This window comes from Oncorhynchus mykiss, chromosome 9 (genome assembly GCF_013265735.2).
Source record: "Oncorhynchus mykiss isolate Arlee chromosome 9, USDA_OmykA_1.1, whole genome shotgun sequence".
In the NCBI taxonomy this organism is placed as follows: Eukaryota; Metazoa; Chordata; class Actinopteri; order Salmoniformes; family Salmonidae; genus Oncorhynchus; species Oncorhynchus mykiss.
The window spans coordinates 52,701,131-52,715,739 of NC_048573.1; the positions used below are offsets into that span (position 1 = coordinate 52,701,131).

The 14,609-nt window shown below is 40.8% G+C and overlaps 1 protein-coding gene across 6 annotated transcripts in view; it reads left to right on the forward strand.

Annotated features, from left to right (window-relative positions):
- The window catches only part of LOC110532368 (msx2-interacting protein), a 42,254-nt gene that overhangs the window by 8,455 nt on the left and 19,190 nt on the right, over positions 1-14,609 (forward strand). For all 6 annotated transcript variants that reach the window (XM_021616211.2, XM_021616213.2, XM_021616212.2 and 3 more), the window contains one exon: positions 513-1,118. In XM_021616211.2, coding sequence (XP_021471886.2) covers positions 513-1,118 — 606 coding nt within the window. The remainder of the gene's footprint in view (positions 1-512; positions 1,119-14,609) is intronic.

Below are 14,609 nucleotides of genomic sequence, written 5' to 3' on the forward strand. Positions count from 1 at the left end.
TGCTTTTCTGTCGAGCACATGTAATTCCATGTACAAAATATCTACTCCTTTTATCTAGTTTTCATGACATTTTCCAATTGCGAAGATTTGGATGTTTGTCAAATACTAGGGGGAAAAAATCACAAACAAGTGAAAGATTAATCGCCATGCCTAGTTAGTAATTGTTCAATTTAATTTAGATAGAAATCAGAAAGTATCTGCATAAAAGTGACAAATTCTGCAAAATATAATGAGCAATATGAATTAATGAGACATATTTACAAATATCTAATAAGTAAAGTATGATATCAATTGATATGTTTACTGTATATTTTAAGTCTCAAATAAACAAACACCCTTTGAACACTCAACTTGACTGCTGTCTTAGTTATTTGACAGCCTGACACTTTTATTTACCACCTTGTAAAGCTCAACTAGTTGATTACTAATTAGTGTCAAAAAGCATAACGTTTCTCTCTCTCTCTCTCTCTCTCCCTCCATTTCCTCCTTCCATATCTCTCCCTGTCACTCAGGACTGCTGAAAGTCGGGATCGAGCATATGATAACAATGCCTACGGACATCACGAGCGTGCTGGCAGTAGCTTTGACCGGCAGCGTCACTACGATTCAGACTATTACAGAGATACCAGGGAGAGAATGCTTAACACTGGCTCTGGCACTACCAGTGGAGGTGTTGGGGCTGGCTCTGCAGGGGTCGGTGGAGGAGTTGTAGGTACTTGCGTCAGTGCCTGTGGAACAGGTGGTGGGGCTGGGACTGTGGCTGGAGGAAGTGGAGGATCTTCATCGGTTGGTGTGGGATATTACCGTTCACATAGCCGGAGCCCGAGCCACTTTGATACACCAGAGCCTCAATATGATACTCGTGCCAGAGAACCCTTTATACTGGGCAGCATAGATCACAGGGATCTGTACCAAGAAGAGCAGGGACGACATGGAGATCGATCTTACCACGACAGTCGCAGCCTGTCTCCACACTCTTCACATTCACGTAACCTCTCTCCACAAAGGTTTGCGAGTCCAGCATCCTGGCCTCCCCGCTCCCACAGTGGCACCGGCTCTCGCAGCCGTTCCTCCAGTTCCAACTCTGTCAGCAGCACCAGCAGCAGCACCAGTGGCAGGTAGGTAGAGCGAGTTCTCATCAGTTTCACTGTCATGCATTCTGTCCCCTGTAGTTTATCATATGGTGTCTCTCAGTAGCGGCTCGTCCATTAGAGGAGGCGCTCCACTTGTGATTGGTCAAAAAAGTAAAAATATATACAGTACCAGTCAAAAGTTTGGACACAACTACTCATTCAAGGGTTTTTCTTTATTTTTACCATTTTCTACAGTGTAGAATAATAGTGAAGAAATCAAAATTATGAAATAACACATTGAATCAAGTAGTAAACAACAAAGTGTTAAACAAATCCAAATATATTTGAGATTCTTCAAAGTAGTGGACCCTTTGCCTTGATGACAGCTTTGCACGCTCTTTTTTAATTTTTTTTATTTAACCTTTATTTAACCAGGTAGGCTAGTTGAGAACAAGTTCTCATTTACAACTGCGACCTGGCCAAGATAGAGCAAAGCAGTGCAACACAAACAACAACACAGAGTTACACATGGAATAAACAAACATACAGTCAAAAGAAGTATGTACAGTGTGTGCAAATGAGGTAAGATAAGGGAGGTAAGGCAATAAATAGGCCATAGTGGCGAAATAATTACAAATTACCAATTTAACACTGGAGTGATAGGTGTGCAGAAGATAGGTGTGCAGAAGATGAATGTGCAAGTAGAGATACTGGGGTGCAAAGGAGCAACAACAACAAAAATAACACTATGGGGATGAGGTAGTTGGATGGGCTATTTACAGATGGGCTATGTACAGGTGCAGTGATCGGTGAGCTGGTCTGACAGCTGGTGCTTAAAGTTAGTGAAGGAGATATGAGTCTCCAGCTTCAGTGATTTTTTTTTTTGCAATTCGTTCCAGTCATTTGCAGCAGAGAACTGAAAGGAAAGGCGGCCAAACGAGGAATTGGCTTTGGGGGTGACCAGTGAAATATGGTGGAGCATGTACAACGGGTGGGTGCTGCTATGGTGACCAGTGAGCTGAGATAAGGTGGGGCTTTACCTAGCAAATACTTATAGATGACCTAGAGCCAGTGGGTTTGGCGACAAATATGAAGCGAGGGCCAGCCAACGAGAGCATACAGGTCGCAGTGGTGGGTAGTATATGGGGCTTTGGTGACAAAACGGATGGCACTGTGATAGACTGCATCCAATTTGCTGAGTAGAGTGTTGGAGGCTATTTTCCAAATGACATCGCCGAAGTCAAGGATCGGTAGGATAGTCAGTTTTATGAGGGTATGTTTGGCAGCATGAGTGAAGGATGCTTTGTTGTGAAATAGGAAGCCAATTCTAGATTTAACTTTGGATTGGAGATGCTTAATGTGAATCTGGAAGGAGAGTTTACAGTCTAACCAGACACCTAGGTAGTTGTAATTGTCCACATATTCTAAGTCAGAACATTCCAGAGTAGTGATGCTGGACGGGCGGGCAGGTGTGGGCAGCGATCGGTTAAAGAGCAGGCATTTAGTTTTACTTGCATTTAAGAGCAGTTGGAGGCCATGGAAGGGGAGTTGTATGGCATTGAAGCTCGTCTGGAGGTTAGTTAACAGTGTCCAAAGAAGGGCCAGAAGTATACAGAATGTTGTCGTCTGAGTAGAGGTGAATCAGAGAATCACCAGCAGCAAGAGCAACATCATTGATGTATACAGAGAAAAGAGTCGGCCCGAGATTTGAACCCTGTGGCACCCCCATAGTGGCTGCCAGAGGTCCGGACAACAGGCCCTCTGATTTGACACACTGAACTCTGTCTGAGAAGTAGTTGGTGAACCAGGTGAGGCAGTCATTTGAGAAACCAAGGCTGTTGAGTCTGCCAATAAGAATGTGGTGATTGACAGAGTCAAAGCCTTGGCCAGGTCAACGAATACGGATGCACAGTATTGCCTTTTATCGATGGCGATTATGATATCATTTAGGACCTTGAGCGTGGCTGAGGTGCACCCATGACCAGCTCAGAAACCAGATTGCATAGCAGAGAAGGTACGGTGGGATTCAAAATAGTCTGTGATCTGTTTGTTAATTTGGCTTTCAAAGCCCTTAGAAAGGCAGGGTAGGATAGATATAGGTCTATAACCGGGTTAGGAGTAGCCAGGTGGAAAGCATGGCCAGCTGTAGAAAAATGCGTCAATTTATCGGTGGTGAGAGTTTCCTAGCCTCAGTGCAGTGGGCAGGTGGTGCTCTTATTCTCCATGGACTTTGCAGTGTCCCAGAACTTTTTGGAGTTTGTGCCACAGGAAGCAAATTTATTTTTGAAAAAGCTATCCGTTGCTTTCCTAACTGCCTGTGTATATTGGTTCCTAACTTCCCTGAAAAGTTGCATATCGCGGGGGCTATTCGATGCTAATGTAGTACGCCACAGGATGTTTTTGTGCTGGTGAAGGGCGGTCAGGTCTGGAGTGAACCAGGGGCTACAGTGGGGCAAAAAAGTATTTAGTCAGCCACCAATTGTGCAAATTCTCCCACTTAAAAAGATGAGAGGCCTGTAATGTTTATCATAGGTACACTTCAACTATGACAGACAAAATGAGAAAAAAATATCCAGAAAATCACATTGTAGGATTTTTAATGAATTTATTTGCAAATTATGGTGGAAAATAAGTATTTGGTCACCTACAAACAAGCAAGATTTCTGGCTCTCACAGACCTGTAACTTCTTCTTTAAGAGGCTCCTCTGTCCTCCACTCGTTACCTGTATTAATGGTACCTGTTTGAACTTGTTATCAGTATAAAAGACACCTGTCCACAACCTCATACAGTCACACTCCAAACTCCACTATGGCCAAGACCAAAGAGCTGTCAAAGGACACCAGAAACAAAATTGTAGACCTGCACCAGGCTGGGAAGACTGAATCTGCAATAGGTAAGCAGCTTGGTTTGAATAAATCAACTGTGGGAGCAATTATTAGGAAATGGAAGACATACAAAACCACTGATAATCTCCCTCGATCTGGGGCTCCACGCAAGATCTCACCCCGTGGGGTCAAAATGATCACAAGAACGGTGATCAAAAATCCCAGAACCACACGGGGGGGACCTAGTGAATGACCTGCATAGAGCTGGGACCAAAGTAACAAAGCCTACCATCAGTAACAGACTACGCCGCCAGGGACTCAAATCCTGCAGTGCCAGACGTGTTCCCCTGCTTAAGCCAGTACATGTCCAGGCCCATCTGAAGTTTTCTAGAGAGCATTTGGATGATCCAGAAAAAGATTGGGAGAATGTCATATGGTCAGATGAAACCAAAATATAACTTTTTGGTAAAAACTCAACTCGTCGTGTTTAGAGGACAAAGAATGCTGAGTTGCATCCAAAGAACACCATACCTACTGTGAAGCATGGGGGTGGAAACATCATGCTTTGGGGCTGTTTTTCTGCAAAGGGACCAGGACGACTGATCCGTGTAAAGGAAAGAATGAATGGGGCCATGTATTGTAAGATTTTGAGTGAAAACCTCCTTCCATCAGCAAGGGCATTGAAGATGAAACGTGGCTGGGTCTTTCAGCATGACAATGATCCCAAACACACCACCCGGCAACGAAGGAGTAGGCTTCGTAAGAAGCATTTCAAGGTCCTGGAGTGGCCTAGCCAGTCTCCAGATCTCAACCCCGTAGAAAATCTTTGGAGGGAGTTGAAAGTCCGTGTTGCCCAGCAACAGCCCCAAAACATCACTGCTCTAGAGGAGATCTGCATTGAGGAATGGGCCAAAATACCAGCAACAGTGTGTGAAAACCTTGTGAAGACTTACAGAAAACGTTTGACCTCTGTCATTGCCAACCAAAGGTATATAACAAAGTATTGAGAAACTTTTGTTATTGACCAAATACTTATTTTCCACCATAATTTGCAAATAAATTCATAAAAAATCCTACACTGTGATTTTCTGGATTTTTTTTCTCATTTTGTCTGTCATAGTTAAAGTGTACCTATGATGAAAATTACAGGCCTCATCTTTTTAAGTGGGAGAACTTGCACAATTGGTGGCTGACTAAATACTTTTTTGCCCCACTGTATATCTGTTCCTGGTTCTACATTTTTTGAATGGGGCATGCTTATTTAAGATGGTGAGGAAAGCACTTTTAAAGATTAACCAGGCATCCTCTACTGACAGAATGAGGTCAATATCCTTCCAGGATACCAGGGCCAGGTCGATTAGAAAGGCCTGCTTGCTGAAGTTCTTTTAGGGAGCGTTTGACAGTGATGAGGGGTGGTCGTTTGACTGCAGACCCATTACGGACCAGGCAATGAGGCAGTGATCGCTGAGATCCTGGTTAAAGACAGCAGAGGTGTATTTGGAGGTCAGGATGATATCTATGAGGGTGCCCGTGTTTACAGATTTGGGGTTGTACCTGGTTGATTATTGATCATTTGTGTGAGATTTAGCTTAGATTGTAGGATGGGCGGGGTGTTAAACATGTCCCAGTTTAGGTCACCTAACAGTACGAGCTCTGAAGATAGATGGTGGGCAATCAATTCACATATGGTGTCCAGGGCACAGCTGGGGCAGAAGGTGGTCTATAACATGTGGTAACGGTGAGAGACTTGTTTCTGGAAAGGTGGATTTTTAGAAGTAGACGCTCTAATTGTTTGGGCACAAACCTGGATGGTATTACAGAACTCTGCAGGCTGTCTCTGCAGTAGATTTCCACTCCGCCCCTTTGGCAGTTCTATCTTGTCGGAAAATGTTATAGTTATTTCAAGATTTTTGGTGGCCTTCCTAAGTCAGGATTCAGACACGGCTAGAACATCCGGGTTGGCAGTGTGCTAAAGCAGTGAGTAAATCAAACGTAGGGAGGAGGCTTCTAATGTTAACATACATGAAACCAAGGATTTTACGGTTACAGAAGTCAACAAATGAGAGTGCCTGGGGAATGGGAGTGGAGCTAGGTGCTGCAGGGCCTGGATTAACCTATACATCACCAGAGGAACAGAGGAGGAGTAGGATAAGGGTATGTCTAAAGGCTATAAGAACTGGTCGTCTAGTGTGCTCGGAACAGAGTGTAAAAGGAACAGGTTTCTGGGCGCGGAAGAATAGACTCGAGGCATAATGTACAGACAAGGGTATGGTAGAATGTGAATACGGTGGAGGTAAAACCTAGGCGTTGAGTGACGATGAGATTTTTTGTCTCTAGAGACATAATTTAGACCAGGTGAGGTCACCGCATATGTGGGATGTGAAACAAAAATGGCCAGCTAAGGCATATTGAGCAGGGCTGGAGTCTCTACAGTGAAAAAAGACAATAATCACTAAACAAAACAGCAATGGACAAGACATATTGACATTAGGGAGAGGCATGTGTACCTTAGTGATCACGGCAATTCAGACAGCTAGCGGGCCGGGGCTAGCAGAAGCGCCTAAGGGTGGACGTCGCGATGTAAGAAGTTTGTTGAAGCCCCCTCAGACGGTTACATCGGCAGACCAGTCGTGTTGGATTGGCAGGGCTCTGTGTAAGCAGTAAAAGGGTCAAGGCCAATTAGCAAAATAGGTATTGTAGCCCAAGAAATTGGCTGATGGTCCTCTTCAGCTAGCAGTTCGATATGTTCTAGACAGCTAGCAGGCTAGCGGATGGGCCTTCAGGGGACGTTGCGATGGAGGAGCCTGTTGACACCCTTCATGCGGATTACGTCGGTAGACCAGTCTCGGTGGAATCGTCTGGGCTCCGTGTTGGTAGTAAAAGGGGTTCAGGCAAATTGGCAAAATATGTATTGTTGTCCAAGGAGTGGCTGATGGACCTCTTGAGCTAGCCAGGAGATGGGCCTAGCACGAGGCTAGTTCCAGGCTCACTGGTGCTTTCTTACGAGACAGAGACGTTAGCCAGGGGGTAGCCACTCAGATAGCAGCTAGCTAGCTGCGATGATCCAGGTGAAAAGGTTCAGAGCTTGCGGTATGAAACCCGATATGTGGAGAAAGAGCAGTCCGGCATGCTCTGGGTTGAAACACGCTGTGCAGACTGGCAGGAGTTGACCAGGCTAAGGTTAGCTGATGACCGTTAGTCATGGCTAACTGACTATTAGCTAGTAGCTAGTTAACTGTTTAGCTTCTGTTGGGGATCCCGGTTAGAAAAGTATAGAAAATAGCAGATCCATACCACATTTGGTGAGGCGGGTTGCAGGAGAGTATGTTGATACTGAGGTTGAAATATAAAAAATATATATACAAAGGAAGAAAGAAAAGATATATATATATACACGGGACATGACAAGACAAAGACGTCTGAACTGCTACACCATCTTGGAGACAGGATTACAGGTCACAGCAGAAAGTATAGTGCATTCGGGTAGTATTCAGACCACTTAACTTTTTCATGTTGTGTTACGTTACAGCCTTATTCTAAAATGTATTTTATTTTTCTAAATCCTCTTCAATCTACACACAATACCCCATAATGACGAAGCGAAAACAGTTTAAAACATTTTTTTATCCCAGTATTCAGACCATTTGCTATGAGACTCAAAATTGAGCCAGATGCATCCTGTTTCCATTGGTCATCCTTGAGATGTTTCTACAATTTGATTGGAGTCCACCTGTGGTAAATTCAATTGGATGGACATAATTTGGAAAGGCACACAACTGTGGGACCTACAGTTGAAGTCGGAAGTTTACATACACTTAGGGTTGAGTCATTAAAACTCGTTTTTCAACCACTCCACAAATTTCTTGTTAACAAACTAACGTTTTGGCCAGTATGGTTAGGAAATCTACTTTGCGCATGACACAACACATTTATCCAATTGTTTACAGACAGATTATTTCACTTATAATTCACTGTATCACAATTCCAGTGGGTCAGAAGTTTACATACAGTAAGTTGACTGTGCCTTTAAACAGCTTGGAAAATTCCATAAAATGATGTCATGGCTTTAGAAGCTTCTGATAGGCTAATTGACATAATTTGAGTCAATTGGAGGTGTACCTGTGGATGTATTTCAAGGCCTACCTTCAAACTCAGTGCCTCTTTGCTTGATATCATGGGAAAATCAAAAGAAATCAGCCAAGACATCAGAAACACATTTGTAGACCTCCACAAGTCTGGTTCATCCTTGGGAGCTATTTCCAAATTCCTGAAGGTACCACGTTCATCTGTACAAACAATAGTACGCAAGTATAAACACCATGGGACCACGCAGCCGTCATACCACTCAGGAAGGAGACACGTTCTGTCTCCTAGAGATGAACGATGAACGTACTTTGTGAAAAGTGCAAATCAATCCCAGAATAACAGCAAAGGACCTTGTGAAGCTGCTGGAGGAAACAGGCACAAAAGTATCTATATCCACAGTAAAACTAGTCCTATATCAACATAACCTGAAAGGCCGCTCTGCAAGGAAGAAGGCACTGCTCCAAAACCAGACTACGGTTTACAACTGCACATGGGGACAAAGATCGTACTTTTTGGAGAAATGTCCTCTGGTCTGATGAAACAAAAATGGAACTGTTTGGCCATAATGACCATCGTTATGTTTGGAGGAAAAAGGGGGAGGCTTGCAAGCCGAAGAACACCATCCCAACCGTGAAGCACATGGGTGGCAGCATCATGTTGTGGAGGTGCTTTGCTGTAGGAGGGACTGGTGCACTGCACAAATAGATGGCATCATGATGAGGGAAAATTATGTGGATATATTGAAGCAACGTCTCAAGACATCAGTCAGGAAGTTAAAGCTAGGTTGCAAATGCGTCTTCCAAATGGACAATGATCCCAAGCAAACTTCCAAAGTTGTGGCAAAATGGCTTAAGGACAACAAAGTCAAGGTATTGGAGTGGCCATCACAAAGCGTTGACCTCAATCCTATAGAAAAGTTGTGGGCAGAACTGAAAAGGCGTGTGCGAGTAAGGAGGCCTAAAAAGCGGACTCAGTTACATCAGCTCTGTCAGGAGTAATGGGCCAAAATTCACCCAACTTATTGTGGGAAGCTTGTGGAAGGCTACCCAAAACGTTTGCCCCATTTTAACCATTTAAAGGCAATGTTACCGAATACTAATTGAGTGTATGTAAACTTCTGACCCATTGGGAATGTGATGAAAGAAATAAAAGCTGAAATAAATCATTCTCTCTACTATTATTCTGACATTTTACATTCTTAAAATAAAGTGGTGACCTAAAACAGGGAATTTTTACTAGGATTAATTGTGAAATACTGAGTTTAAATGTATTTGGCTGAGGTGTATGTAAACATCCGACTTCAACTGTATATAAGGTCCCACAGTTGACAATGCATGTCAGAGTAAAAACCAAACCATGAGGTCGAAGCAATTGTCCGTTGAGCCCCGAGACAGGATTTTGTTGAAGCAAAGATCTGGGGAAGGGTACCAAAACATTTCTGCAGCATTGATGTTCCCCAAGAGCACATTTGCTTCCATCATTCTTAATTAGAAGATGTTTGACTGCCCGGTCAAAGTGAGCAATCGGGGGACCAGGACTTTGGTCAGGGAGGTGACCAAGAACCCAATGGTCACTCTGACAGAGCTCCTGAATTCCTCTGTGGAGATGGGAGAACCTTCCAGATTGACAACCATCTCTACAGCACTCCATCAATCAAGTATTTATGGTAGAGTGGACAGACGGAAGCCTCTCCTCAGCAAAATGCACGTGACAGCCCACTTGGAGTTTGCCAAAAGGCACCTAAAGGACAGGCCATGAGAAACAAGATTATCTGGTCAAATGAAACCAAGATTGATCGCTTTTGCCAGAATGCCAAGTGTCACGTCTTGAGGGAACCTGGCACCATCCCTACGGTGAAGAATGTTGGTGGCAACATCATGCTGTGAGGGATGTTTTTTAGCAGCAGGGACTGGGAGACTAGTCAGGATTGAGGGAAATATGAACCTGTTAGAGCTTGAGATGATCTGCAGAGAAGAATGGGAGAAACTCCCCAAGAACAGGTGTGCCAAGCTTGTAACGTCATACCCAAGAAGACTCGAGGCTGTAATTACTGCCAAAGGTGCTTCAACAAAGTACTGAGTAAAGGGTCTGAATACCTATGTAAATGTGATATATCAGTTTTTAATTTTTTATATATTTGCAAAAATGTCAAACCAGTTTTTGCTTTGTCATTATGGGGTATTGTGTGTAGATTGATGAGGGTGAAAAGTATTATTTTTTAATCCATTTTAGAATAAGGCTGTAAAGTAACAACATTTGGAAAAAGTCAAGGGGTTTGAATACTTTCCGAATGCACTGTAAATGGGCCGCTGAAATGAGCGCTCAGATCTTCTGATGCTGCTGAAATTGGAATTGACAGTGTTTTAACTACTTGCAGATATGAAACAAACAGATATTACATTACCGTGTAGTTTTAATAATAATATAATAATATAATAATATGTTTGTTGCAATTCCAGTTTAATCCACCAGAAATGACAAAACAAATAATAAAACAAATATTATGGTTAGACTCATATACTAATTGATAAAAAAAACATTATTTTCTGAAAAAAAGAAAAGGTATAATCATTGCAAATTATATCATAAATAGGACTGCTGGAGTTATGTCACACAAAATATATGCAAATGTCTGCTAACCAAAATTACAACCAACTAATTTGCAGCCTTACCGGCATGTGGAAAGGGGAGAAGTAAGGAACTTGTCTGTCGGCCCTGCATTAAAGACCAAAATTGGTTAAAGAAAATTGTGATGAATAAAAAAGTATACCATTTTCATTTAAGGACAAAAAACAGCTGTGCCATATAGATTGAAAAATAGTTGGGAAGAGATTTTTGATATACCGATTCCATGGCACATGGTTTATGAACTGATAACCAAAACGACGCCGGATTCAACACTTAGAATTTCTCAATTTAAATTGTTACAAAATTCTTGCAACGAATAGAATGTTTTATTTATATATATATATATATATGTGTATATGTATAATATATATATATATATGTATATGTATAATATATATGTATAATAAATATGGGGATACAACCATCCCAGCTCTGCAGTTTTTGCCACGAAGAGAAAGAATCATTAGATCATTTGTTTTTGGTCGCAGGTACAGGAATGGCTGAGAAATTGCTAAATTTACTTGGGGCTAACTCTGCAAATATCACTGCTTTTGGAAAGTCAAAGTCAATCGATCAATATTATAATAATACTTTTAGAAAAAATGGTTACATTTACAATCTGTAGAAGCTATGAGAATAGAAAGGTTCTGAAATTTTGTGAAACATCACAGCACAGTTGAACAATATATGGCAAATAGAAATAAAAAATGGATTGTGTTAAGAGATAGATGGGAGGGGTTGAGTGGAGCTGAAGTGTAGGACTTAAAACAACAAGATAACTAATGTAAAATATACTGTCTGTAAAATGTATATAGGTTGAACTTTTGTTAAACACCACAGTTAAACATATATGGCAAATAGAACTGAATGGTCTTCAGCGATAGATGGGAGGGGTTGAAGGTAGCTGAATGGGATTAAAAACAACTATTGTAAAATATATATATATATATATATATATATATATATATATATATATATATATATATATATATATATATAGTATGTATCAGTTGGAAATAGAAGCCTAAGTGTTCTTGTCCATTAGTTTACTCCAATTAGGATAGGGGTGGTAGGGTTAAGGGAAAATAATATGTATATTTATTTACCAAAAAATATATGGTGAGTTGAGAATGATGCAGACAATTACATTGATGGAAGCTACAATCTATTTGCAATATTAAAGAAAAAACAAACCAACAATCACAAAATTAATAAAAAATATCAAATTCCCAGTTCATGCTTCAAAATCAACTTTATAAGAGGTTTAAAAATAGGTTATATTTGATTTAACATTCCAATGACATACACTAAGGCATTGTTGGCAGAATAGATTGATGCAGTTCAATGCATGATTAATATAATTCACCAATACATTTATTGGAGTCCAAAACATATTGCTATCAGGTTGTAAATCACAGCTAGCCTGGTACATTGTTTGCTGCCTCCATTCGTGATGCACTGTTTCAGTTTCAATAACTCAATATTTTGGACATAAACGGACTAATGTAACTTTAAGGATTGGTATGTCAATACAATCAAACTAGCAAGGACTAACAAGTCAGTCATAATGTGGTTAATAGGCTAGCGTATGAAATACTTTTCACCTAAAATGACATACCCAAATCTAACTGCCTGTAGCTCAGGACCTAAAGCAAGGATATGCATCTTCTTGATACCATTTGAAAGAAAACACTTTGAAGTTTGTGGAAATGTGAAATTAATGTAGGAGAATATAACACATTAGATTTGGTAAAAGATAATACAAAGAAAAAAAACATGCATCTTTTTACATTTTTATTTCATCACCTTTGAAATGCAAGAGAAAGGCCAAAATATGACTTAGGAATCTAGGTGCTATTTAGATTTTGGCCACTAGATGGCAACAGTGTATGTGCAAAGTTTTAGACTGATCCAATGAAGCATTGCATTTCTGTTCAAAATGTTGCCCAAATGTGCTTAATTGGTTTATTAATAGATTTTCAAGTTCTTAACTGTGCACTCTCCACAAACAATAGCATAGTATTATTTCACTGTAATAGCTACTGTAAATTGGACACTGCAGTTAGATTAACAAAATGTCTATGTCCTGGGAAATGTTTTTGTTACTTACAACCTCATGCTAATCACATTAGCATACGTTAGCTCAACCGTCCAGGGGGGGTACACACCGATAATGTAAAAGTTTTAAGCAAAGTTGCTATTCCTCATTAAAGTTATCGGAAATGTTCTTAATTTTTTTCCTGTGTTTCTCCTAAGTAAAAAGTTAAGAGGAAATGGGATTCTTGAAAATAATGTTTTAAGATTTCTTCGTGGAAAACTACTTAACTTTAGGACAGCTAAAACCTTGTCTTGTGACAACTGGATGCTTTTGTAACCGTGAACGTTTTCTTGCACCACTGCCACAGACAGTCTGCTTCCGAACATTTAAATACAGCAGGAAAACGAATTAGACGCGCATTATCTAGCTAGCTAGTAATTAACAATATATTACAATATTCTAGATGTGTTTAATAGCTAGTGTTAGCTTGTCAATTTGTAAAGAAGAACTTGGCTAACTTAACTAGCTAACTCACCGGTCACGCAGTCCCTCTACCACTGTGTCTCCTTTCATGGACAACACCTTCATTCCAGCTGGTCCACATGAATGGTCGATTAACCCCCCCCCCCAGTCTTCTTCAACTCCCTGCTTCTCTCAGCTCCTTTCTTAGCAGCCGACTTGATGTCGGACCACTTTTTTTTTTTACAACATCACTGTCCCTTGCTATACCCCCAACGGGAGAGACAGACTCGGCCACTCTCACCCATCCTCTCTTTTTGGTCTCTGCAGTGACTCCGCAGTTATCGAGTCTCCCCAACAGCAACCTTTTCCTGGCTGCTATTTCCTCCACCATTAATTCAAGCTCTTGTTTGCTGAAATGTTGTGCTTTTCTTGGTTATCCATTTTTGTTTTTGATATAACTGTGAAAAATGTTTATTTTTGTGTTTGAAGGGTTTGCGAGCCACCTAAAAAATGTATATTCTCGAGACATAAAGCAGATAAATAAATGTAATCAAATTGAAATATCAACACTTTATTATAATGGGCCAAATCCTATCATCCCTGTCACAGGTTTATTTATTGATTTCAAGCACGTCACTAATGTCAATGCCACATGAGAAGATATTTACAAAGTTCTTAGGAAAGATATTTACGAAGTTCCTAAGAAAACTATGAATTCCTAAGAACATTAAGGAATGCACTTACGAACTATCATATGAACTTCTTATTTTTTTCCATAAGAAACTTCTTAGGTTTTTTCTTAAGTAGTGTCTTGTGAATCTGGCCTCAGAGCCCGATACTATGAATCTGTTTTTTGTATTTTTGTATTTAACCTTTATTTAACAAGGCAAGTCAGTTAAGAACAAATTCTTTTTTACAATGATGGCCTACCCCAGCCAAACTCGGACAACGCTGGGCCAGTTGTGCACCGCCCTATGGGACTCCAAATCATGGCCGGATGTGATACAGCCTGGATTCCGAACCAGGGACTATAGTGATGCCTCTTGCACTAACATGCAGTGCCTTAGACCGCTGCGCCACTCGAGGAGTTAGTGAGGTAACTTTGGTCAACTCGTTATAACTGCTGACACGAAAGTGGCTCACCTTTTAGCCAGATAAATTTCTATGGCAACAAATCCTTCAGAACTAACCTGCTTCGGGGCAGGCTAACTCGAGGTTAACTCTACTTATCCTGAATGAAGTGTGTGAGCCATGAGTTGATGACCAATCAAAGTAGATTCCCTTCCTCTCGGAGAGTGGGTCATCATCCCTTCATTCTCCGGACTATATTTGAGCAAGATGACGGATTTAAATATTTTATTAATCAAATGTTCTTGTGTGTAATTCTTTTTTTTTTTAAATAAATAAATATTAAAATACATATCACACAACACATTTAGACAGGACTAGGTTTACAAAATTCTGAAAACGTTCAATAAATTCCCTGATTTTTGCTA